We start from the raw sequence: 27,515 nt of genomic DNA on the forward strand, positions 1-27,515 counted from the left end.
TTTCTTATTTTTCCAATTTAGATCTCCACATTTCTGCAGCAATTTGCAATTTTCCCCGCAAAAAAATCCTCGTGAAAATTCTCCAGCATTTTAGTGTGAATTTCTCCAAATAAACACCTTTCTGCAGGCAGTTTTGACTAAAGTACACGTATTTTTGCGAACCATTTCTCATCATATAATTCATTTTATTTTCACACACGTTAATTTTTCTGCATACTTCCCCTAACATATGCATTTTTGTAAACATTGGCTGGCAAATTGCACTGTAAAATTCTAATGTGTAAATTCTGGCTGTGTTTCAGTTCTCATATTGTTTCAGAAAGTGCAAATTTGATAGATTTGGCTTGAATCAAAATTCTCATCCATCCACCAGGCGAAGACCTCGAGGGCCACCACTGTGGCAACAGACACCAGATTGGCAACGTTTGTGCCAAAATCTTCAAATACGAGTTTAGAGAAAGGATCTGAAAGAAGTAAGAGAGGTGGCCTCACACAGAGTCCTCTAAAAGGAAATTAGAGGCATACATATTATCCTTTCAGCGCCTATTGAAGACTTTCCTCTGTCAACAAGCCTTTTAAGCTGAGACCTTAGATAAGGTCTGCATCTATGTTGGAATTGCTTTTTAATATGTAAACTCTTTTTTAAAATGTTTTTAATCTTAGAAGATGTTTTGATAGTTTTTTTTAAGTAACATTTTTGAAGATGTTTTGTTTTAATGTGTTTTAAAGTTTGTTTTTATGATGTTTTAATGTTTTTAGTGCTTTTGTTTGCTGCCCTGGGCTCCTGCTGGGAGGAAGGGCAGGATATAAATCAAACAACAGCAACAATATCAGCATGAGAGAAGGGGTGGAGACTTTCAGATAATAGAGGGGCTAGGGCTGGAGTAGGGAAGGTCACATCCTGAGGTCATCAGTGCAGGCTCTCCTCAGGGTGCCCCACCATGTGAGGCAGAACTTAGAAAGCTCATTTTAAAAAGGAACCAATTACAGTTCACGTTTGCCGCTTTACAAAATGAACTAGTTCAATTCACAACTCAGTTCAAGTTCATCCAGCCAATCCTTGGCAACACACACGTATCTCAACATTCAGAATGTTACAAGCTGCCGTGCTGAAGTATAAAATGTATTTTAGAAGACTACGAAAACGTGCATGCACAGTGGAATAGTCAACTGTATCATTTATTTTTCCCAACAGTTTTGATATTTAAGCTTATACATCCAAAGACTCTATAAAATACATGTAAGAAAATGAACCTGAAAGATGAAGTAGAAATCGTTCAAAGTTCTAACCTAAAATGAACTTGTGCAGTTCACCTGGCAATTATGGGAATTGCTTGCAGGTGTAGTTCAGAGATTTTTGAACTAATTCAATGAAATTTGTTAAATTGAATGAGTTAATTCCAAGTGCTGCTGCAAGGCAGGTGGTGTGCAGAGACACAACCAGCATGGAGGTTGCACCCCCACTCTCTGGCTAGGCAGGCTTGCTGGCCATCATCTGCTCTGCTATCTTTTCAGTGTCAGGCTAAGCCTTTTTTTTAAATTCCCACATGCTTTTTTTAACTTCTGAATCTTAAATTGCTCTAACTACTGCTCTTCATTGCTGTCTTTCTTTCCTTTTACTGCATAGTTATCTTACTGGAAGGATATTGTTTGGCCATGGTAAATTGCACTAGGGACCATTGTGGCTGAAGGATGATGAACTCACTGTTGAAATCTGCTGTTGCTCACCTTTAAAAAGCAGCATTTAATGCCCCAGAGTTCCCAATCTAGCCCAGTTTTATTTGTTTAAAACATTTACTATTTACTTATTTATTTGTTGAATATATATCCCCCACATCTTCCCAAAGGAGCTCAGGATGACAAACACATCAACAACAAAATTTAACAACAAGAAAAGAAAAGCATTTAAAAAGACATTGTAAAGTGCAATCACAGTTGAAAACATTAATGCATCCAGTGATTAGCACTCACCAGTCATCACTCTCAGATTGCCTTACAAAACGGAACGTAAAAACACACACTACAAGGCAATGCAACACAAATTACAGCAGGTAGTTAAAAGATCCAGCATAAACTAAGCACAAAACTTAAAAACCTGGGCAAATAAAAATGGTTTCACTCGTCTAAAAAATAAAAAAAATAAAATAAAAATGGTGCCAGGCAAACCTTACTGGGAAGGGGATTACAAAATTTGGGTGCCACAACTGAAACGGCTCATTGCTCCGCATCTTTCTTCAGACAGAAAAAAACCAGAACAGTGCCTCTAAGGGTGTCCTTAATTAGGGATGGGGAAGTAATTCAATTCAATTCACTTTTAACAGCAAAACTTTCCCCCCAAAATATGGCAGCTGAAACAGCCATCCTTCAAAATTTGCTCTTCTCTGAATTTTGCAATGGAGATCTGCAGCCAAGTAACATGTACAAAAATTCATATACTCAGGCATAGTGTGCATAAAAATGCAGATATTAGTGAAAATAACATAAAAATATGCGTTACATAGGGGAAAATTGCTTTGACTTTGTTATTTTCTTTTTGGTCTGAAGTTGTTGGCCATATTGACTTTGCATTGGCAAAATTCTTGATATTTATGGATGCTTGTTGTTATGTGCCTTCAAGTCGATTACGACTTATGGCGACCCTATGAATCAGCGACCTCCAAGAGCATCTGTCGTGAACCACCCTGGTCAGATCTTGTAAGTTCAGGTCTGTAGCTTCCTTTATGGAATCAATCCATCTCTTGTTTTGCCTTCTTCTTTTTCTACTCCCTTCTGTTTTTCCCAGCATTATTGTCTTTTCTAGTGAATCAGGTCTTCTCATGATGTGTTGAAAGTATGATAACCTCAGTTTCATCACTTTAGCTTCTAATGATAGTTCTGGTTTAATTTGTTCTAACACCCAATTATTTGTCTTTTTCGCAGTCCATGGTATCCACAAAGCTCTCCTCCAGCACCACATTTCAAATGAGTTGATTTTTCTCTTATCCACTTTTTTCACTGTCCAACTTTCACATCCATACATAGAGATTGGGAATACCATGGTCTGAATGGATGCTTATGGATGCTGGTGTACTTCAAGATTAGATTCCTGTAAAAGGGGGATTAACAGCAACATAAACTGATTTTATGACCCCTTTTGGTTGCTAAGAGATTTGTACTTCGAGCCTGGAAGGATAAATACCCACCATCTGTTCAGCACTTGAGACCTTAATACATTTTTCTTGTTACATCTGAACATACTTTCTGCAAACAACAACTTCATTTGGATACCTGTTCAGACATTTGGATGACATATATTGATTTGCGTGTGTAAACTAAGATGCAAGTATTCATTTTTGTTATATTGTTAATGTGGGCTGACGGGGAGGGATACCTTTCTTTTTCTCATTTTTTTCACCTCTTTTTTCCGGTCCCCCCCCCTTTTATGTTTTCTTAATAAATTTGCGTCAGACCCTTGCAAAATTGTGTATAAGGCAAAACCGCATACAAAAGGTTATATCAGGAAAAAATCAACCTACAGTGCTGATGAATTTTCAGGAAGACTTTTAAAAGATAGTAATTGCAATGTGAAGTGGAACATGTGGAGAACTGAAGACTGACAGATTCACCCATCCCTAATCTAAACAGATAGGCATGTTCATGCGGAAACAGGCCCCAGGTTGTGTCCCCAGGTCCCAACTCATTTCAAGATTTATAGGCTAAAAACATCTCTTTGATTTGTGCTTGGAAATGGGGATGGGCAGCCAGTGTAGCTGCACCAAAACTGGCCTAATATGTTCTGTACAACCTGTCCCTGTAAGGAACCCAGGAACCTGCTTTATACTGAATCAGGCCACTGGTTCATAGGAGCGCAGTGGCAAATTCAGAAGTGCAGCATCCCTTCATGATAGTCACAGCCACCTCTCCCCCCTTTTTTTGCTGTGGGGTTGAGAATGAGATCCTTGTTAATGTTTTCTCCCACAATGACAGATGTCCCTAGGAGCCAATCAGCATGAAAAGTGTTAGCTACTGAGAAGAGTCTTCTCAGTGGCTGACTCACCTCCTTTCACTCTAATGGGCTCCAATCAGCAGGAAAGGACAAGGAAGCATGTTAGAAGATTATTTTCAGCGGCTAACCCACTCCCTTTTCATGCTGATTGGCTCATAGGATGCCGGAGACATAGGGACCCTGGTGGGACCTGGCTCCCATAAATGTTAGGAGTCTAAGATCCCCCCAAGACCCTGGAGGACTACACCCCTGCTGGTTCATCTAGCTCAGCAGCTATCCAGGTTTCAAGCAGGAGACATCCCCTGCCCTACCTGAAGATGCTGAGCATTGAATCTGGGACCTTATGTATGCAAGGCACATGCTCTTACCATTGAGCTATGGTCCTTCTGCAATCCAGCTGGTATATCTGCAGCTTCCAAACAATCTTCATATACCATATTGCAAGTCTGAAGGAGATATTACCAGTTCTTACTGCACAGCCTACATTGGGATGATCTTGAATAGCTTCTCGCCATTCCATATGTATTTACTTAAGATAGCTTAGATTTCGCTGTTGACATTTGCCTTGTGCTGTTAAATGGGAACATGTGTCCTGGCAAACATTTGTTTATACAAAAAGAAAAGTGGGGGAGAGAAAGAGAACATGAAGGGAGCGCCGCAAGGAAGCTTCAAAATGCTGTAGATGTTAATAACCACTGATAAAAACTTTCATTTCTGTTTTTCATTTTAAAGAGGCAACAGTTGTCCTTTTCAAAAAGAAGCGAATGAGCTGTGTGCAGACAATGCGACATGGAGATGGTTATTACTAGCATTCAGTTTGAAAGGAGAAAGTTCTCACATTTAAAACTGTTATTGATACCATACACATTTAAAACTATTGTTGTATATGGTGCCATACAAAAATAGGTAGAACTGTTTATGTTGGTGCCGGAATATGCAAGCTTTTGAGCAACACAAAATCCTTCATCAGGCACAACGGAGGTGTTGCTTATTCTAAGCGATAAAAGGCTGTGTTCACACAGGTTTTGCACTTCAGGATTCCAGTTCAAACTGTTCCAGCTACAGTGTTACTGTCACCATCCTTAATTTTCACAAAATTAGGGGGTTCATTGAGCAAGACATGAGGATGGCCATTAGTGTGGATGGGGCTTTTAAAAGGACAATGGGCCAATCAGCCCATGACAGCTTCATGTTCAGGGGTGGTATGTGTCTGAATACTAGGATGCAGGAGAGGGGCAGCTATTACCACCATGTTCTGCTGGTGATCTTCCCTAAGGCAGCCGGCTGTCAGAGTCAGCTTTTGTATTTTCAGATAGTAACTGCAAACCAGCTGCAGACACCCTGAAGAACTACATTTCCCAGGAGCCCTGGGATGCTCCCACTGCTGTGTTCAAGGTGCCAGGGAGGAAGGGTGGCTCCAGACAACACCAGTCCATGACATTTTGATGTCCAAGGCAGCAAACCAAAACAGCACTGATCTCTGGCCCCAATCTCCCATGCACGCTAATACGGGGCAGAAGCCATCGAGAAGTTACCCTCACTGAAAAAATCTTTCCCACTTCAGGATTGTGTCCCCTTAGTCCCATCTGTCTGCCTCCCACTCTGGTGCTCCTTAGCGGTGTCCAAAAACTGCTCCTTTCCGCAGCCAGAGTAGCAGCCAGCCCCAAGATAGGGCTGCCTCTGGCCTATGCACTGCATCATCTGGAAGAGGGTAACATTTTGTATGCTATTCACGTATCTTTGCATTGATATCATTTTCCATTTAGTTCAGTTATTTAATGATGTTGCTTTTTTGCATTGTTTTTATACAATGTTTAGTTTATGCCGTTAAATGAGGTTAGCTTATTGGTATTGTTTTGCACAATGTCGTATGGATTGTTTCACCGAACACTGATATTATGATTATTTAACATTGTGCCTAATATGTTCTGAATTGTCATGCTTATTGTTCATCCGATAGTTGCGAGCCACTTGAGGCATAGTGTTGTGGGAAAGCGGTGGATAAACAGATTATGAAGATGACGACTGTAAAATGCAAGTGGGCAGTTTTCAAGCTACTGATCTATAAACAAGAAAACTAGAGGAAGAGCATAAATGTCACAAAACTTTGGCAACGATCTCCCTGGCCTGATGTTTAGTCTTCTTGCAGAAAGTGGAGCAAGGTAGTCACAGAAAAGCGTATCAGCTTGCTATACAACGCAACCCAAAGGGTGTGGTGCCTCCCTGCTTGTGTTTCAGCTGCAGGATCCAAGCTAGTCAAAACAAGACTGGGTCATAAAAGGTGTTATCCAGATTTGCAGAAGGCAGCCATTTGCCTGCCATGCTTCTGAGCCTAGCAACAGCGATTAAGCCTTCGAGAGAGACACAGTTTATACCCAAATACAGGCACCAACCTTCCATTTCCAGAGCAAAGGGATTCACATTTCTATTGGTCTCCTGGATGCAATAACAAAAGCAGTTGGTAAAAAGGGAATGGAAGCAGGGCCACTGGAGGCCGTGAGACAGCATGGGGAACTTTCGGCCCTTCAGATGTTTCTGAACTACAATTTCTATCATCCCTGGCCATTGGCCATGCATGCTGGGGCGGATGGGAATTGTAGTTCAGCAACATCTGGAGGGCCAAAAGTTCCCCACGCCTGCTGTTGGGGAGTTTCCTGGGCCAAAACAACTTGCTGAGCCCAATGTTGAATCAAGCCTAGGCGAGATTGCCCATCACTACTTATAACCCAGAATGCATTTCCAGAGGAAGAGATCAGAAAGCTTTTGCTTGCTTATTGTTGTTTTTAAAAAACCAACAATAGGTTGGCTTATTTAAAGCCTAGTTCAAAAATGTAGACTACGTTGTGTGCCCGATGACAACATCAGGAGCATAATGAAGGTTAAATGTCCCTCTTCAGCCAGTGTGGTGTAGTGGTTAAGGACTACGACCTGGGAGACCAGGGTTTGAATCCCCACATAGCCATGAAGCTCACCTTGGGCCAGTCACTGCCTCCCAGCCTCAGAGGAAGGCAATGGCAAACCCCCTCTGAATACCGCTTACCATGAAAACCCTATTCATAGGGTCGCCATAAGTTGGGATCAACTTGAAGGCAGTCCATTTCCATTTCCCCCCACAAATACACCTGTACCCAGCCCCCCCCTTTCTCACTTACCTGGCCTGAAAGGCTTCTTATTCCTACCCCCATCCTGGCACCTTGAACACTGAAATGGCAGCATCTCAAGCACAAAAACGTAGCTCTCCAGGGTGCTTGAATCCATACTACATGTCCCAAGGCTCCTTATGCCTAGGATGTTCCTGAGCATGCTTATGAGATGCCCCAGGGATATGTAGTTTCCTGAGCAGACGCTAAGGACTTTTATGTAAAGGACGTGGATGCCCTGGGAAAATTATATTTTCCAGGGCTGCTGGCATCTTGGATGCTGCTACTGAAGTGTTCAGGGCAACAAGGAAGGAGGTGCATCACAGATGCCCAGCTCAGGTTACAATCCAGGCTAGAGGATAACATTTGGTAGAAAAAATGCTCAATCTGTAATGTAAGCAAGCATTATGCACTGGACAAATGGATATTCTGAACCAGAGGAGCACAAATTTGGGCAGCATCTAACTGAAACACAATCATAAGAACATAAGAAGAGCCTGCTGGATCAGGCCAGTGGCCCATCTAGTCCAGCATCCTGTTCTCACAGTGGCCAACCAGGTGCCTGGGGGAAGCCCGCAAGCAGGACCCGAGTGCAAGAACACTCTCCCCTCCTGAGGCTTCCGGCAACTGGTTTTCAAAAGCATGCTGCCTCTGACTAGGGTGGCACAGCACAGCCATCATGGCTAGTAGCCATTGTTAGCCCTGTCCTCCATGAATTTGTCTAATCTTCCTTTAAAGCCATCCAAGCTGGTGGCCATTACTGCGTCTTGTGGGAGCAAATTCCATAGTTTAACTATGCACTGAGTAAAGAAGTACTTCCTTTTGTCTGTCCTGAATCTTCCAACATTCAGCTTCTTTGAATGTCCACGAGTTCTAGTATTATGAGAGAGGGAGAAGAACTTTTCTCTATCCACTTTCTCAATGCCATGCATAATTTTATACACTTCTATCATGTCTCCTCTGACCTGCCTTTTCTCTAAACTAAGAAGCCCCAAATGCTGCAACCTTTCCTCGTAAGGGAGTCGCTCCATCCCCTTGATCATTCTGGTTGCCCTCTTTTGAACCTTTTCCAACTCTATAATATCCTTTTTGAGATGAGGCGACCAGAACCGTACACAGCATTCCAATGTGGCCGCACCATAGATTTATACAACGGCATTATGATATCGGCTGTTTTATTTTCAATACCTTTCCTAATTATCGCTAGCATGGAATTTGCCTTTTTCACAGCTGCCGCACACTGGGTCGACATTTTTATCGTGCTGTCCACTACAACCCCGAGGTCTCTCTCCTGGTCGGTCACCGCCAGTTCAGACCCCATGAGCGTATATGTGAAATTAAGATTTTTTGCTCCAATATGCATAATTTTACACTTGTTTATATTGAATTGCAAACTTGGCCACTTCACTGCTCACTCCTAATTCTAGGTCATTAATGAACAAGTTGAAAAGTACAGGTCCCAATACTGATCCTTGAGGGACTCCACTTTCTACAGCCCTCCATTGGGAGAACTGTCTGTTTATTCCTACTCTTTGCTTTCTGCTTCTTAACCAATTCCTTATCCACAAGAGGACCTCTCCTCTTATTCCATGACTGCTAAGCTTCCTCAGAAGTCTTTGGTGAGGTACCTTCTCAAACGCTTTTTGAAAGTCTAAGTACACTATGTCCACTGGATCACCTCTATCTATATGCTTGTTGACACTCTCAAAGAATTCTAATAGGTTACTGAGACAGGACTTTCCCTTGCAGAAGCCATGCTGGCTCTGCTTCAGCAAGGCTTGTTCTTCTATGTGCTTAGTTAATCTAGCTTTAATAATACTTTCTACCAGTTTTCCAGGGACAGAAGTTAAGCTAACTGGCCTGTAATTTCCGGAATCCCCTCTGGATCCCTTTTTGAATACTGACGTTACATTTGCCACTTTCCAGTCCTCAGGCACGGAGGAGGACCCGAGGGACAAGTTACATATTTTAGTTAGCAGATCAGTTCCTCAGAATCCCTTCCTGCAAATGTTAGTTCAGGTTCAGGGATCTGCCCTATATCTTCCACTGTGAAGACAGATGCAAAGAATTCATTTAGCTTCTCTGCAATCTCCTTATCGTTCTTTAGTACACCTTTGACTCCCTTATCATCCAAGGGTCCAATCGCCTCCCTAGATGGTCTCCTGCTTTGAATGTATTTATAGAATTTTTTTTTGTTGGTTTTTATGTTCTTACCAATGTGCTCCTCAAATTCTTTTTTAACATCCCTTATTGTCTTCTTGCATTTCTTTTGCCAGAGTTTGTGTTCCTTTTTATTTTCTTCATTCGGACAAGACTTCCATTTTCTGAAGGAAGACTTTTTGCCTCTAAGAGCTTCCTTGACTTTGCTCGTTAACCATGCTGGCATCTTCTTGGCCCTGGTGGTACCTTTTCTGATCTGCAGTATGCACTCCAGTTGAGCTTCTAATACAGTGTTTTTAAACAACTTCCAAGCATTTTCGAGTGATGTGACCCTCTGGACTTTGTTTTTCAGCTTTCTTTTTACCAATCCCCTCATTTTTGTGAAGTTTCCTCTTCTGAAGTCAAATGTGACCGTGTGGGATTTTCTTGGCAATTGGCCATTTACATGTATGTTTAATTTAATAGCACTATGGTCACTGCTCCCAATCGGTTCAGCAACACTCACATCTCGCACCAGGTCCCGGTCCCCTCTGAGGATTAAGTCCAGGGTTGCCGTCCCTCTGGTCGGTTCCATGACCAACTGGTCTAGGGAATAGTCATTTAGAATATCTAGAAATTTTGCTTCTTTGTCATGACTGGAGCACATACGCAGCCAGTCTATGTCTGGGTAGTTGAAGTCACCCATTACTACCACATTTCCTAGTTTGGATGCTTCCTCAATTTCATATCTCATCTCAAGGTCTCCCTGAGCATTTTGATCAGGGGGACGATAGATCGTTCCCAGTATTAAATCCCTCCTGGGGCATGGTATCACCACCCACAACGATTCTGTGGAGGAGTCCGCCTCTTTTGGGGTTTCCAGCTTGCTGGATTCAATGCCTTCTTTCACGTATAGAGCGACTCCGCCACCAATACGTCCTTCCCTGTCCTTCCAATATAGTTTATATCCAGGGATAACCGTATTCCACTGGTTTTCTCCATTCCACCAGGTCTCCGTTATGCTCACTATATCAATGCTCTTCTCTAAGACCAAGCACTCCAGTTCTCCCATCTTGGTTCGGAGGCTCCTAGCATTAGCGTACAGGCACTTGTAAGCAGTGTCTCTCTTCAAGTGTCTTTGGCACTTGTTGTTTGGCCTGTGGTAATTTTGCCCTTCTGAATTTATATCCTGTGTCTCTGCTCTCACAATGCCTACTTCTAGGCCTACCCCTTTTAAAATTTCATCATTTCTTTGGTCTTTATCCCAGGGGGGAGGTTTATTCCGAACCGGACCTTCCTCAGCTCCTGTCGGGTTTCCCCCCTCAGTCAGTTTAAAAGCTGCTCTGCCACCTTTTTAATTTTAAGTGCCAGCAGTCTGGTTCCATTCTGGTTCAAGTGGAGCCCGTCCCATTTGTACAGGCCCGGCTTGTCCCAAAATGTTCCCCAGTGCCTAACAAATCCAAACCCTTTCACCCGACACCATCGTCTCATCCACGCATTGAGACTGCAAAGCAGTGCCTGTCTGGCTGGTCCTGCGCGCATTTCAGAGAAAGCCACCTTGGAGGTCCTGGCTTTCAGCATCCTACCTATCAACCTAAATTTTGCTTCCAGGACCTCACAGCTACATTTCCCCATGTCGTTGGTACCAGCATGCACCACGACCACTGACTCCTCCCCAGCACTGTCTACCAAACTATCTAAACGACGGGCGATATCCGCAACCTTCGCACCAGGCAGGCAAAACACCTTGCGGTCTGCACACCCATCACACACCCCACTGTCTATGTTCCGAATGATCGAATCACCCACTACAAGGATCCCTTCACCCCCCTCACCTAAGTAGTCACCTGATCCCAGGTGACCAGGCAGCAATGCTTTACAAGGTATGAGAAACACAACGACATATAGGCAGGCTAGCAGGGACATTTGCAAGCTGGTAGCTTTTGTAAACTTCTTGTTTTTTGTTTTGGCAAGGCGAAACTTGCAAAACTGAGTTCTGCAAAGAAACCGATGTCTCACAGGCCCACCATGGCGTATTCCACGTCTTGGCTTTGCAGTGGACAAACTGAACTGGGTGGGATCCAGTAGGACAAACTCCTGCATGAATTGCACTGAAACGAAAATGAATCACACATTTCAGAGTGGTTATTACAACATTTATTGAAATATAGAAGGCACTTACAATACCAGGGGCTGGGGGGGGGATAGAGAAATACCTCCAAAAGAAGCACCAGAAGTGCAGTCAGAAGCTAAAATTATACACCCCCACAAAAAAAAGAAAAGAAAAAACAGTTTTCACCCAGACAGGAAGAGCACCCCTTTCCGGTTAACAAATACAGTACATGGAAATAAACTACCATCAGCCAACTACAGGTTAAAATCGTTAAGACTTTTTATATATATAAAAAGATAAAAATGTTTATTGTATTAGTTTTTTAAAAAAAGAAAAGAGAAAAGAAAAGCAAGACAGAAAAAAAAGACTTCTTTAAAGACACAGCCATAAAAGGAATCACGAGTTAGTGGTTCTTCTGAAAGTTCAGGCCTCTCAGTTCCTGCACTGCAAGAGGTCTTGGTACATTTCGATGAGGTGAGCCGCCTCTCTCTGGCCAGAAAGCAAAGCACCATGGGTAGTGGAATAATACTTCCTGTGGGTGGCCTCACCCGAAAACATCACCTGCATAGGCTGGAGATCCAGGGCAAGGAAAGCAAGGGAGGGAGGAAAGGGAGCACATGTTAAAAAATATGGTATTCAGGGAGATAAAAATGTCTGGAAATACAGCATTATGGTGTAGAAATCAGGGGTGTAGTCGTCCAGGGACTCTGGGGGTCTTAGACCCTTTACTTAGGGCCCCTATGTCTCCAGCATCCTACAAGCCAATCAGCATGAAAAGGGAGTGTGTTAGCCACTGAGAAGAGTCTTCTAACATACTTCCTTGTCCTTTCCTGCTGATTGGAGCCAGTCTGACAAGACTCTCTCCTTTCGTGCTGAGTGGCTCCTAGGGATGTCTGTTGTTGTGGAAGAAAGCATTAACAAAGATTTCATTCTCAACCCAGCAGCAAAACAAAGCAAAAGGATGGGAGGGACGTAATTGTGACTGTCATGCAGGAACCCTGCACTTCTGAATGTGCCACTACACTGCTGATAGAAATGCATGGAAAACTGCAGTGGAAAAAAAAAATATTGCACACAAATTAATGACAGACAGAGGTAAACCAAGGGATTTTTATCTAACATGCCATGCCTTTATTATATATCCTGTTCAAAATGATATATGCTATCCCCTGCCTTTGGCAGACTTGAAAATATGGAAAGCATAAGGGGCAATAGCAATGTAATGTTTTGAAAATAAGTGCTTTCTCTAATTTATTCGTATAATTTAATTGTTGGCTTTTGTTGTGTACATGCATTTTCCCATCCCCACTCCCAAACAGATTACCTTGGAAATTGTAAAAGAAAAGAAGGGGGACAGATATGATTTAGCTATAAACTTCATAAATCAGGGTTTTTTGTCCAACTGAAAGACATACACACACTGACACACATATATTATTATATTATGCTCAAGAATTAGGTGATCGGTGGGAGTATTTATATTATTTATTTATTGCACTTGCATACCGCCCCATAGCCGAAGCTCTCTGGGCAGTTTACAGCAACCAAAAACATTAAAACAAATATACAATTTAAAACACAATTTATAGTTTCTTTTTATTCTCACACTTCAGTAATTTGCTTTTGTATTCTTTTTGTTTGTGTATACAAATAAAACCCATTTTAAAAAATGTCAGTAAAAAGCAAGAAGCAATACGAGTAAAAGGCCGTACAAGACACAAGTCAAACACACTCACTCACAGAACTGCACGAAAGCAGGAGTTTCTCCATTATCTTCAGAGAATACTCCATATACTGAAGAAGGATTCTCCATAGGAGGTGCGGAGCCAAAGCGGTCTTAAAAGATAATAACCCTAGCTAGGCAGGCAGGCACACACACCAGGTTCAGTAAACGGGGGGGGGGGGAGAACAGTGGATCATGCTGGCAACGTATGACCCCCAACAGCACCAGGGGAAAGGCCACAGCTCAATGGGTAGAGCATCTACTTTGGATGCAGAAGGTTCCATGTTCAGCCCCCGGTAGCTTCTTCAGGTAGGGCTGGAAAAGATTCCCTCTCTGAACCCCTGAAGAGCTGCTGCCAGTCAGAGTAGACAATACTGAGCTAGAAGGACCAGTGACCTGACTCGGCATAAGATAGTTTCCTTTGTCCCTGACACGCCCACTGCCCATACATTCCCTGTCCTATGGCTATATTGGCAGTCATGTATTCTGTGGGGATGGGTTTTAAAGATTGGAAGATCCAGACGATCCTTCTCAAGAAGTCTAACCATTCGTGGCAGAACTTTTTCCTTCTGGCAGCCCAGTTTCAAATAAGCGTTTCTTCTGACAGAAGGTGTTTGGGGGGCTCCTTTCTGGGGGTATACTTACAACCGTCTTGGAGCTCTCGGTGTAAGGCAGTGGCTTTGCAAGTTTCTCCACGTCCGCTCCACTAGAGCCAACTTGAGTGTAGGAATAGGAGCCACGGAAATAAGGATTGCTGCCCCAAGAGGATCGCAAGATCCGCCGAGGTTTTGGAATGTCCAGATTCCCTAGACCGGAAGAGAGATAAAGCCATTAGGGGAACGGGGCAGGAACACTGTCAACTCAGCTCACCAGAAACACAGCAGGCTAAAAACGAGTCTGAGAATGGAAAACATCGACCAGTCTTTTCATCAACAGGAAGTGTCACCCAGATCCCAGTGTTGGTGGCCATCATAGCCTTACTACCCCTACGTTTTTTGAGGGGTGGGAAGGAGAGATTACAGAGAATCAGAAAAGCCCACACTGACTTGCACAACTCACTATGTCCTTATTAAATATGGAGCAGAGACACTGCATAGGGATGGAGACATAAAATGCATTTTTGTAAGAACAGTTTGTCCTACGAGTGAAGGGAGTGTACCATAGAGAGAGCCCACAGATCACATGGAAAGTTGCCTCTTTGTGAATAAGGCATATTCCTGGCACTGGCATGGAAAGGCTCCACATGACAAACATCTCTGTCATTAGTCAAGGATTCCTGTCTCCTTAAGATGTTTTTGAAATGTGCTACGGTTGGGGGGATTTTCTTGCTTTACGCTGCACTGTATTTACTGAATTTTTGTTTTGTATTTTGTTTGTTTTTTATACACACACGTTGCCACCGTTCTTCTGTAAAATCACTTAGACACTGTCTTAGTACTAAGTGGTATACATGTACATATATGAAATAAACAAATTGGTAATGATTATATTTATCAGTTGCCTCCAGCAAAAAAAAAAAGCCTTTAGGTGACATGCAAGAAAATAGGAAACAGACAATTTAAAAACACATCTAAGTACATGAAGATACAAACAGCACTTAAGAAAGCCCAAGCAGGCAGCAATGAGAAACAAATGTCAAAAACCAAACAGGCACAATCATGTAAGAACAAGAATAATGTCACCCGCAAGCTAAAACGATCACCATCAAATTAAACACAGACAAAAATTAGATGACGCTAAAACGTCAGAGAGATGTTCAAAAGCCTAGGAGAAAAGGAAGGTCATTGCCTGGTGCTAAAAAGATATTGAGACAGGCGCCAGGTGAGCCTCTTTAGGGACAGCATTCCATAGAACGGGGTCGGTGGGATAGCATTGAAAATGCTCTGTTCCTCATTGCTACCCTCCATGTCTCTGGATGAGGGGGCACTCAGAGGAGGGCCTCCATAGATGGTCTTAGGGTACAACTAGGTATATATGGGAAGAGATACTGGGGTCCAAAGCTACGTAGGGTTTTACAGGTTAACCAGCACTTTGAACTGAGCCTAGAAACACAATAGGAAGCCAGTGAAGCCAGGAAAAAAATCAGTGCAGTATGTTCAGAATGCCTGGTCCCCATTAACCATCTGGCTCCCTCACATAGAAGTTCCTGCAGGAGTGTGTAAGATTCCAATCCCTTTGCTCCACATTCTTATTTATTTGGATGTTAAAGGCATGTGTGGCCTCCTGACTTGGATGATTTGAGTCCAAGTCAAAACCAGACATGTCTAGTTTGGCTTGTCAGAAAAACTCACAAGCTGGTGTAGCAGGAATTTCTCTCTCTCTCTGTTCTTGCAGCTGTTGATGCGAAGAAGCCAAAAGCTTTCCTTAAGTCATGTGCTGATCCAAGATGTTTTGTGAAGAAACATGAGACTATTGCCCATAAACTCTTTCTTTCCAGCTTGTTAAATAGCTGAAGTCTCTCTGATGACATCCTCCAATTAAAATGTAAAGGTGATGGCCAGCAGAAAGCATTGTGCAGACTTCTTGCTCAAGAACATTTGTTATTTGCAAATGGAATGGATGGTTTGTACGCTGCAAGCTGAGGAATGTCATTCTTCTGTGCCACCTGAAACCCAACAAGTGTAGGCAACCTCCAGGTTAGATTACTGTAATGCGCTCTATGTGGGGCTGCCCTTGAGGTTGGTCTGTAAGGTGCAGCTGGTGCAAAATGTGGCGGCGAGACTGCTCACTGGGGCAGGGTATCGCCAACATGTCCCCCGCTGCTGAAAGCATTCCACTGGCTGCCCATTTGCTACTGGGCCAAGTTCAAGCTTCTAGCTTTGGTGTACAAAGCCCTGCGCAGCTTGGGACCAGGATACCTGAAAGACCATCTTATCCCTTATATACGCAGTCAATCACTGCGCTCTGCAGGTGAGGGCCTCCCGCAGATACCATCTTATCAGGAGGCTCGTTCTGCACAACATAGGAAACAGACCTTTAGTGTGATGGCACCTATCCTGTGGAATTCCCTCCCCTTAAATATTAGGCAGGCGCCATCTCTGCTATCTTTTCGGCGCCTTTTGAAGACTTTCAACAAGCCTTTTAAGCTGAGACCTATCCCAGTCTGCGTCTGTGTTGGAATTGCTTTATGTTCTTAAACCTTCTTTTTAAAATGTTTTTAATCTTAGATGTTTTGAAAGCTTTTTTTAAGTAACGTTTTTGAAGATGTTTTGTTTTAATGTGCTTTAAAGTTTGTTTTTAGGATATTTTAATGTTTTTGGTGCTTTTGTTTGCCGCCCTGGGCTCCTGCTGGGAGGAAGTAGGAATATAAATCTAATAACAACAACAATAATCATTGGGAAGCTGCCTTACACAGGCTCAGCCCTGTGGTCCATCTAGCCCAGTAATGCCTATACTGACTGACAGCAACTCTCTTCAGGGTTTCAGGCAGGGAACTTCCCCAGTCCCACCAGAAGATGCCAGAGACTGAACTGGGTACCTTCCGCAGGCAAGGTATGTGCCCTACCAATGAGCTGTGGCTCAGTCCCTCAGACTCTTTGAATAAAGCCGACCAATTTTTACTGGAACCACCAGGAGTCTCTATCTGCGCAGTGGTCTGTGTGCGCACTGCTGAGTCAGGCAGCCCGACGGACTCTGGAATGTAGAAACATGCCATCCACTCTCACATTTCCTAGCAGATCCCATCTTTCTAGGGAAAACGGCAAGTCCTCCTGACCCAGGGCCTAAATTACAGAGGCTGTGTGAGGTTGGCAGAAATGAAGCAGGCAGGGAAGTGAGCTTCTGCATATAAGGAATCTTAAAGTGAACCACCCAAATCTTTGGGTTGCAGATCCCCACATGTTCAGAACCCGCCACAATTCTTCAGTGTTCCAAGATGGTGCAGGGGCCGCCTAAAGTGAGGGTAGGGCCTTTTTGAGGCTAGTGTGGTCCCAAGGGGCATCCTTTGGGCCAGCTCTTTAGTTTAGGCTTCTAGCACAGCCTTCATCCACCTGGTGCCCTCCCAGTGTTTCAGACTACAACTCCCATCAGACCCAGCCTGCATAGCTGGGGCTGTAGGGAGTTGTAGTCCAAAGCATCAGGGGAGCACTAGGTTGGCAAAGGGCATTTTAAAAGGCTGGCCAAAACCTGGCTATTTCAAAAGGCTTTTGATGTTTAGGGCCAAGACAGCAAACAGCTGAGTGGCTCAACCATAACACAAATCCCTGCAACCCTCATAAAGTGAATTTGTGGAGGTGGTCAGGCTGCACGAGGAACTCTCCCACGGGCAATCCCACTCAGCCACCGCTATCTGCACCCAGCTCCCATTGCACCTTTGTATACTGCTGAAGGTGCCACCAAACACCTTGCTGCGAGTCCTCAAAACCTGGTCCCTGCGCTCTGTCTCGGCCATTTCCACCTGGCCTGGGAATGCAGACCCTCACTGACGCCAGCTGCAAAGACTACCAGGGTGGGGTATTTTTAAGGGCAGGTGTGGGGAACCTGTGGCCTTCCAGATGTTGTTGAACTACAACTCCCATCAGCCCTAGCAAGCATGGCCAATGGCCAAGGTCGATGAGAATTGTAGTTCAGCAACATTTGCAGGGCCAGAAGGTCCCCACACCAGGTTTAGGGGTTGTTGCTGGAGTCAAGATTTAGTTTTGGCGATGCATCATTTTTGCTGTTTTCTTGATTATGTTCTTGCATTTTTATTATTCAACCTTATGAAGATGGACTGTTTCATTTTATTGTATATTTATTAGTATGATTTTTTTCATTGTGTACTGTTTATACAGCAATTTAAATTAGTGAAAGGAACTTAGGAAACTGCCTTATACCAGGTCAGACCATTCTCCAGGGTTTCAGGTAGAAAACCACCTGGAGATGTCAGGGATTAATCCTGCATGCAAAGCAGAAGCTCTACCACTGAACTACAGCCCTTCCACAAGATGGGGCCCATTTTGCATTGAAACTGGAGATCACCAGACTTAGAAGATGGGCTGCCACTGGCAACTACATTTGGGGAGCCCTGCTACCCACAGCTGATTATTTCTGGCGATGTGACCTCAGATCAAACAGGATTTCTCTACTCCAGTCATAATGCTGAAGCCATTCGAGGAATATCATAGATCACCAGCAATGTGGGAAGATCAAAAGGACAGCTGGGATTTTAGTGTGGCTAAAATCATCCCCTGGAAAACACAGATACACAGTTTGCATCAGTCAGTTCCTGAGTGGGTGGGCAGCAGCCAAAAGATACCACAATCGAACGAACTGGAAAGCTTCTGGCTGCCCTGAAATCCGGGTGACTGACACAGATGGCTTAGCCAACAAAGGTTGTGTGCAAGGTATCAGGTTGTTTTGAATGAGGCACCACCTTAATCATATTTACAAAGAGCCGCTGTTGCCAATGGCTCATAGGCTGCCTCAAGTCGGGAGTGTTTTGACAGCAAATCCAGATAATCCACTATGCTCACTTGCGTGGGAAATCAAAGTCCCCAGAGATGAATAGTTTCTTTGATGAAAGGGGCACTGAGTACAAGCCGTGATGAATGGTAAAGATCACAGAATCAAGATCTGACCCTGAGCACATGCAAAGTTCATGGGACAACGTTCCCAACAGCAGCTGAGAGCAGCTGCTACAGAGTTTTTCAAGCTGCACTCCAAGGTGCGCTGAAGCTTATCAAGGTTCCTAAAGAATGAGGCGGCCAGTCATGATGGACTAGGGCCGTAGCTCAGTGGCAGCACATCTGCTTTGCACGCAGAAGGTCCCAGAATCAATCCCTGGCATCTCCAGATAGGGCTAGGAATACCCCCTGCCTGACAATCTGGGGAGTTGCTGCCAGGCAGTGTGGTTAATACTGAGCTATATGGGCAGCTTCCTATGCTGTTCTAGAAGGCAGCTCCTCTAGGTGTTCTCTAGGGCAGCCTTTCCCAACCTTTGAGTCCCCAGACGTTGCTGAGCTACAGTTCCCACAATTCCTGACCATTGGCCATACTGCCTGGGGCTGATGGGAGCTGTAGTCCTGCAACATCTGGGGCCTCAAAGGTTAGGAAAGGCTGCTCTCAGGCAGAGACTGAGAACCTGTGGCCCTTCAATGTTGTTGGACTCCAATTCCCATCATCCCTGGCCATGCTAGCTGGGGCTGATGGGAGCTGTAATCTAGTAACATCGGGAGGACTGCAAGTTCCTCATCTCTGTTCTAGGGTGCCCAAAGGGTGTATCCAGTAACATCGGGAGGACTACAAGTTCCCCACCTCTGTTCTAGGACGCCCAAAGGGTGTGTCCAGTAACATCGGGTGGACTACAAGTTCCCCATCTCTGTTCTAGGGCGCCCAAAGGGTGTATCCAGTAACATCGGGAGGAGATACAAGTTCCCCATCTCTGTTCTAGGGCGCCCAAAGGGTGTGTCCAGTAACATCGGGAGGACTACAAGTTCCCCATCTGTGTTCTAGGGCGCCCAAAGAGTGTATCAGGGCACTGCTGAAGTGAACAGAGCTGGCAAGCTCTCCCTGTGAACTGAGCATCTTCACCCTAGAATCCTGCCCAGAATCCCCTGCAGCAAGCAGACAAGGCAACGCAGAAAATGCTTCCTGCAGTGAGACAGTTTGAGAGACGCTGCTCTAGGGGCATCCTTGAAAATACAGACAACCCCAACAGATAGCCAAGCATCACCGTTATCAGGGCTAATGGTATTCTGTGAGCCGACCACACAAACATGGGTATTAATGTTGGCCACGCAAATCAAAGACTCTTGTCCACATCCTACTTTTCAAAACATCAGTTGGAATAACTTTCCTCTTTCAACAAGCCTTTTAGGTTGAGACCTATCCCAGTCTGCGTCTGTGTTAGAATTGCTTAACATGTTTTTTAATAATGTTTTTAACCCTTTTTTAAAGTTGTTTTTTTAAAAAATGTTTTAACGCTGTTTTGTTTTAATGTATTTTAAGATCTGTTTTTATGATGTTTTAAAGTGTTTTTAGCACTTTGTTTGCTGCCCTGGGCTCCTGCTGGGAGGAAGGGCGGGATACAAATTAAATAATACATAAATAAGCAGAGGGATTGCCTACAAAGCCCTGTGGACAATGGCACAATTCACTGAAGAGACACCAACCTGGTCTCAACAGCAGACATTCCTAAAGCACTGACATATTTAGCATCTGAATAATGCTTAAGCATGTGCAGATGCTTCACAGACGTTAACTCAAAAATCCTTGCAACAGATCTACTAGAACAACTTGGTGTGGGAAGGGGCCACAGCAGAGTAGTTGCACACATGCTCTGCATGCCTACAGCTCTATGGTTCAGCCCCTGCCATCTCCAGACAGGCCTGGGAATGTCCCTTGCCTGAAACCTGAGAGAGCTGCTGCCAGTTAGTGTTGGCAGTCTGAGCTGGATGGACCAATGGTCAGACTCAGTGTAAGGCAGCTTCCTGCGTTCCTAGTTTAAGAGCCTGTTTTTGTCCTGTTTCTTCGCCTATCGGGTGTGCCTTGAGCCTAGACTGGGAAGGTTCGCCAGAGAGACACGTTTCCCAGGACGGTGTTGACTCCGCTGCTGTTTCCCTCGTCCGCCATTGCTGGGCCGGCTTCCTCTCTCTGTTCCTTCCAGAGGGGCTTTTCTTGCTTTGTGTGCGTCTCTGCCGGTTTGGAGATGGGCGTTTGCCTCCCATCTTTTCTCCTGGGCTCTTTTGTGATTTGTGATTTGTTAATGTATTTTATTGAATGTTGCAACTGCTGCTTTTTGTAAATTGTATTGTTTTTATTGATGTATTTTTATATTTGTGTTTATTTTTTGTAAGCCGCCTTGAGGGCCTTTTGGCCAATAATAGGAAGGGTTGAAAGAAACAATAATAATAATAATAATAAATAAAAAAGAGCCTCAGGTAATAAGGCTGGGAATGGTCCTGAGCCTGAGAGCCTGGAGAACTGCTGCCAGTCAGAGTTAGCAGCAGATGAACCAACAGAATAAAGCAGATTCATACATTTATTACTACCCCCATATTGCAGATGGTAAGCTGAGGCCACGGCAGAGCTGCTTGCCTAAGGCAGGGTGGGGAACTTTCTGCCTGCCAGATGTTGGTGAACTACAACTCCCACCAACTCTAGCAAGCATGACAAAAAGCCACGGATAATGGAAGTTGTAGTTCAGCAACATCTGGCAGGCCAAAGGTTCCCTGCGCCTGACCCAAGGCCACCCGCTAAGTTCATCACCCGGCCAAAATTTGGACATGCCACATTAACATTAGTGCTACTCATTGTTTTACCATGGTCACATCCACACCATACACTGAAAGCACTCTTATGCCATTGTAACAACCTGTGCTTCCCACAAAGAATCCTGGGAAATGTAGTTTTTTCAGGGGATTGGAAGGTGTTAGGAGACAATTCACAGCACCCTTAACTAATTACAGTTCCCAGGATTCTTTGGGGGGAAGCCATGACTGTTAAAGCGGTGTAAGGGGGCTTTAAATATATGGCACAGATGTGACCCATAGTGCCTTCCTCTCCACCTGCCTAGCCCTTTCGCCCTCCAGACCCAAAAGGAAAGGCAGGGGAAGCACAGACCTGTAAATTTACGCAGCATCTCGGTGCAGGTCTCTGCAACAGTTTCGTCGTCATACTTCTCCATGATCAGGGCCTCTTCCCCGCAAATCCAGCCACTCAGCACGTGGCCGTAGCGCTCAGGCGGGTAGAGGACATCGAAGCTGCAGATCTTCTTGTACCACAGCTCCTCAGGATACGTAAGGCTCTCGGCCTCAGCTTCATCCTCCCAGACAAATTGAATGCTGTTGCATTCGGGGCTCCAGAAGGGCTCCTCAAACTCCAGGAAGATCTTGTCTGTGGTGCTGATGCCCAGCTTCTGAATGGCCATCACTTTCTCTTCAGGCAGCTGGGGGTGGAACATGTTTTCGTGGTGCTTCTTCAGGACTCCCAAGGACACTGTCACAATGACGTGGTCGGCCAGGATGAGCTCACAGTCCTGGCACTCCACGAAGATGTGGTAGCCCGCATCTTCTTCCATGCGGTCACTGTTGTGGTCGGCCACCCGCTCGATCTCCTTGCTGATGGACTGATTCCAGTGGATGCACTTGACTGGCTTGTTCAGCTGGATGACCGGCTCTGGGATGGAGCGAGAGAGGATCTCCACGATCTTCATAAAGCCGCACGGGATGATATGATGGGCCCCGGGGATTTCGGTCCACTCCCCAAATTCGCTCAGCGAGACTTCGTCCATGCTGTGGGAGCTGCTCTCGCAACTTTCCACCTAGGGCAAAGCAGGCAGAGAATAACGTTTTCATGAGGGTGTTCTTCTCCTAGTGATGAGGTAAAACAGGGATGACGCAATTAATGTGGCCGTGGCCACAGCAGATGGCTCAGCAGACTTTCAAAAAGGATTAGAGGAATTTCAAATGAGGATGAAGTCCATCAATGGGGAATAGCAGCTAAGCAGCACCTCCATATACAGAGGAAACAAATGAACAACGTATCCCAGGGACCAAAAAAAAGGAGAGGGGTGGGCCATCCCTTCATGCCCTGCTTGTGAGCTTCCCAAAAGCATCAGACTAACCATTTCTGGAAACAGAAAGTTGGACTACAACAGTCTTCCCCAACCTGATTACGGATACCCTCATCTCCTATCATCCATGACTACTGGCCAAGCTGACCAGGGCTGATGGGAGCTGCAGACCAAAACTTCAGGCTGGGGAGGGCAGGACATCAGGTTTTGGATAAGGTGGTCTGGATCCAGCAAGGCAAGTCTTATGTTCTGAGAGTGAAACTAAGGACGAAAGTAGTTATGATGAATCAGTTGGGTGCATTTTGTCTACGCATCTATCCTGTTCCCATCCAAAGTCTATGTTTGAGGGGGTGAGTTATCCTTTACATCAAGGTAGGGAATCTTTTCTGGCCAGAGGACTACATCTGCATCTTCCCAAACCCTCACAGGCCAAAGTTAACAGGTGGTCATAGTGATGCCAGGTGATGCCTCCCTTTGAAGGCCCAATTTTCGGGACTTCAAAGCAAACCGCAGGGCTTTCAAACGCAGAGGGGATTGAAGGCACGTTCCGATATGCCTATCAGCTGATGGGCGGAGAGGACTGTGCCTTCAAACACCAGCCCTCCCTAGTGACATCAGATGTTGGGCGTGGTTTTGGGGGAAAAGACCTCACGGACCAAACTGGAACTCTTGGGGGGCCATGATTGGCCCAGAGACTGCAGGTTCCCCCCCCCTGCTTTCCATGAAAAGGCGTGCATGGACTAACGAGTGCAAAACCTGCCCCTGTCCCTGCCTTGCCACATTTAATTCCTTTAAGCTAGGTCTAGGGAACCGCTGGCGCTCCAGATGTTGCTGAACCATAACTTTTGGACTGCCATCAGCCCCAGCAAGCATGGCCAATGGGCCAGGGATTATGGGAACTGCCCTTCGGCAACATCTGGAGGGCCAAAGGTTCTCCAAGCCTGCTTTAAGCAATTTTCTACCAGCCTGGATCAGACATTGGAAGTGAATTGAGCTGGGAGAAAACTGCTCAAAGAACAGGGTGGAGGCAAGTAAGGAGATGGAGAGGGCAGGTTTTGCTCCCTTCCCTCACATGCTCTTTTTAATGCAAAGAGCTTCCCCACAACCTGTTTTATACATCAATAGGGAAGACATTCAGATGGCACCCGTATCACATCTACTTTGGCCCCAAACCTACTGAACAGTTCAGTAACCCAAAATCTGATTCCCCTGCGTAGGATGGCAGAGGAAAGCTTAAGACAGAAGTCCTGTTGTGTTTTAGTAATTTTACAGTGGCTGTTTGTTTCATTAGTTGCTGTTTTGATGATATTTTATTTGCGAATGTATTGCTTTGTCTTTTATTGGAAAGCCGCCTTGGAAAGAGCTCTCTCAAAAAAATTGGCATATAAATATTTTAAATTAAAAAAAAAAAGACAGGAAGCCAGGGACCTGAACTTACAAGATCTGGAGAGGATGGTTCCCGACAGATACTCTTGGAGGTCACTGATTCATAGGGTCGCCATAAGTCGTAATCGACTTGAAGGCATATAACAACAACAGTGATGTGAAGGCCGGGGAGGGGCAGGATTTCAGGAAAAGTGTGCTTTCGCTTTCCCTTCTGTTACTGGGACAGCCATTGTGGTGTAGTGGTTAAGGTGTTGGACTACGACCTGGGAGACCAGGGTTCGAATCCCCGCCCAGCCATGAAGCTCCCTGGGTGACCTTGGGCCAGTCACTGCCTCTCAGCCTCAGAGGGAGGCAATGGTCAACCACCTCTGAATACCGCTTACCATGAACACCCTAGTCATAGGGTCACCCATAAGTCGGAATCGACTTGAAGGCACATAACAACCAAAAAAAGCAATCTAAGTGTTTGGGGGTGTAGCTGCTCACAAGATAAAAACATGTTCCAATCACCACCTTTTTCTCCCCCAGACAGTCCTATGGGAAATTCACAAAGGGGAAAGAGGGTAGGGGTGGGGGGCGACAGGCTGGATATAGTCCAAGTGACATGTCATCTAGAAAACCTATTGCTTGCAGCTAGATTTTTGTGAGAGGGATTGGGAGCTGGCTGCATAAAAGTGTAGACTTTCTTATTAATAAAGGAGTAGTCTCCACTATTAGTAGGACCAGGGCTGGCACAAGACTGCCGCAGGCCCTTGGACAGTAGGCAGCCATGCACCCCTATGCATGTGCACATGCGCACTTTAATACACCTGGTTGCGCTACTTTCTGCCTTGCTGCATCGGTGTGCATGCCTGCCTGCCATCATCCAAGATGGTGACAAGGGTATCAATGCCCCATCCACCGCCATCTTGGGTCATGGCAGGAATGCGTGCTGACAAGGCGATGCCCCCGCCACCTTCTTGGTTGATGGCAGGCATGCGACGATGCACCAGGAGGTGTGACCAGGCATACTGAAGTGTGTGCCAGCTGCGCATATGTGTGTGCAGTGCTGGTGTTGCCTGGGAGAAGGGAGCTCCTGGTCCATGCTCCGCATCACCATCTAGTCGTACCTTGCAACCTAATGCTGGCAGGGATCGTGGAGTGGGAGCTCCACCCTCCCAGCCACAGAGGCCTTCGGCCAGTGCTCGACCTGGCCAGCTACTGGCACAGGGCCTGAGTGGAGCAGTGTTTTTTCTGATGTCATATTAAGTTTTAAGTATTTTTGCAATTATTTTGCTTTGTTTTGTTAAATGTATGTACCACCTTTCCTCCAAGGAGCTCAAAGAGGTGCACGTGGCTCACCCCCTCTCTATTTCATCCTCACAACAATCCTGTGAGGTAGGTTAGGCTGAGAGACAGTGACTGGCCCAAGGTCACCCAGTGAATTATGGTTATTACTGAGGAGGGACCACAGCTTGGTGGGACAGCAGATGGTGAAGGTCCAAAGTTCAGTCCTTGGCATCTCCCCTTAAAAGGATCTCGGGCAGTGGGGCAGGGAAACACCCTCCTTGGAGACCAGGGGTTGTATTCAATGCTAGTCCTACTCAGAGTAGGTCCACACAAGTTAATAGTCATGACTCACATTGCTTGATTAATTTCAGTCAGTCTACTCTGTGCAACCCTTTGCACTAGGCACGATGGACCAGTAAATGGGGTCGGTGGAAAGCAGCTTCACATATTATCTAACTCGGCCTTTTCCCTGGTGCCCTCCGGATGTTTTGGCCTACAACTCCCAGCCAGCACTAATCTAACTCAAGCCTTCAGGGATGGGGTGGGTGGGTTAGAGGTTTCAGTAAAACATTACTGGAAGATCTCAACCACGTGCCAATTTGCTCTTTCCAACCTGCACTATAGGGTGCCACAGCATCCCAAGCCAAACCCCGGCACTGCTGGTCGTACCTTAAGGTATTGCTGGATCATGGCAAGCTTCAGCCTCCTGATCGCCTCCGAGTCGTCCAGATCAGCTTTGATGCGCTTGCGCACGACATCTCGCGTGAAGACACCCACGCTGTTCTTGCTCTCAACATTGACTGGTTTACCACTTTGGAAGAACTCCTGAGTCAGGTTATAGACCTGTCTCGAGACAGGGAGGACACACAAAAAGGGGTTAACAACGTCCAGCGGACTCAAAACTGAAGAATGCAACCCTCGTGACAAGCACGCACTCATCCATCCACGTACAACTGCAACATTCTCTTTCCGTCTCCCTCTCCAAAGTCACCCGAAAGCCAAGCTCCTAGAGAGTTGGCAGCCCTGTCCCATGTTCCTCCATATAAACATGTTCCCTGCACAAAGAAATCTAGTGTGCCAAGCACAAGTTAAGTGATATGCTAGCTCCCACCTTCCATCTGAAGTGGCTCAACCCAGGCACAGCTACCTCAGAGAAAAATAGGCCCTAAGCACAGCATTAAAGATACAACCCATGAATGCTTGTTTTCACTCCTACATGTAGAGCCAGTGTGGTGTAGCGGTTAAGGTGCTGGACTACGACCTGGGAGACCAGGGTTCGATTCCCCACATAGCCATGAAGCTCCCTGGGTGACCTGGGCCAGTCACTGCCTCTCAGCCTCAGAGGAAGGCAATGGTAAACCCCCTCTGAATACTGCTTAAGTCGGGATTGACTTGAAGGCAGTCCATTTCCATTTTTTCAGAGAAAACCCAGGAAAATGTTCACATTTGTCTTGTAATGCTAATAGAACTTATAATAAATACTTTGCATCTGTACAGTGCTTACTTGAATGTTCAAAGTGCTTCACATATTTTATTGTCAAATGATGTAACAGACGCTCTGTCCCCCTAACAAACTACAACAAACTACCCATCAGGCTAACTGGGCCACAGAAGCAAATGGAATCTTTGAAGGGCAGGGATGCACCTCAGGTCTCAAACGGGGACATCTGAGTATCAAACGAGGTTGCAGTTCCACAACATTTGAGAATTTTCCATGGAAACAGTGCTTGCCATCCCAATTAATCTCTCACCAGTACTAAGTCATGCACTCTATACAAAATCAGCCACTGGAACATGAACAACAAACTTTGCTTCAACATGCATAATAAGTAGACAGTGCAGAACAAGCCTTTGATGGCCTATAATTTGGGAGAATTAATCAGCAAGGCTGGGTGATGTGGCCTTGATTACACAGCTATAGAAACATGGCCAAAGGCCTGGCGTTTCCAACTACAGAGGGTCACTGAAGTTAAGGAGGCATCCAGCCCCAGTCGTTTTCCAACTCCCACTGCGCTAGATGGTATCAGGGGAATTTCAGCTGAGTCCACTCCCCAAGATTTGAAGAGGTCAAAACCACTGCAGACAAGAAGATCTAAAAGTTGCTGCAGCAGCCTTGATTCAGCATACTGCCACTCAGCTTACATAAGCTGCTGGCTGACCATAAGCACATCACACATTCACAAGACAAGCAAAATGGGGGAAAAATGGAAATGGACTGCCTTCAAGTCGATCCCGACTTATGGCGACCCTATGAATAGGGTTTTTGT

General features: G+C 45.3%; 1 protein-coding gene across 3 annotated transcripts in view; it reads right to left on the reverse strand.

The window, feature by feature from the left end:
- Nucleotides 1–11,398: 11,398 nt before the first annotated feature.
- The window catches only part of SMOX (spermine oxidase), a 71,183-nt gene continuing 55,066 nt past the window's right edge, over nucleotides 11,399–27,515 (reverse strand). For 2 of the 3 annotated variants that reach the window (XM_061583468.1, XM_061583469.1), the window contains exons 4-7: nucleotides 25,918–26,091; nucleotides 21,642–22,341; nucleotides 13,746–13,906; nucleotides 11,399–11,947 (exon numbers count right to left, since the gene is read on the reverse strand). In XM_061583468.1, coding sequence (XP_061439452.1) covers nucleotides 11,810–11,947; nucleotides 13,746–13,906; nucleotides 21,642–22,341; nucleotides 25,918–26,091 — 1,173 coding nt within the window. In that variant the 3' untranslated portion in view covers nucleotides 11,399–11,809. The remainder of the gene's footprint in view (nucleotides 11,948–13,745; nucleotides 13,907–21,641; nucleotides 22,342–25,917; nucleotides 26,092–27,515) is intronic. The other variant, XM_061583470.1, reaches the window with a different exon arrangement.

Source organism: Rhineura floridana, chromosome 9, assembly GCF_030035675.1.
Source record: "Rhineura floridana isolate rRhiFlo1 chromosome 9, rRhiFlo1.hap2, whole genome shotgun sequence".
NCBI classification, from domain to species: domain Eukaryota; kingdom Metazoa; phylum Chordata; class Lepidosauria; order Squamata; family Rhineuridae; genus Rhineura; species Rhineura floridana.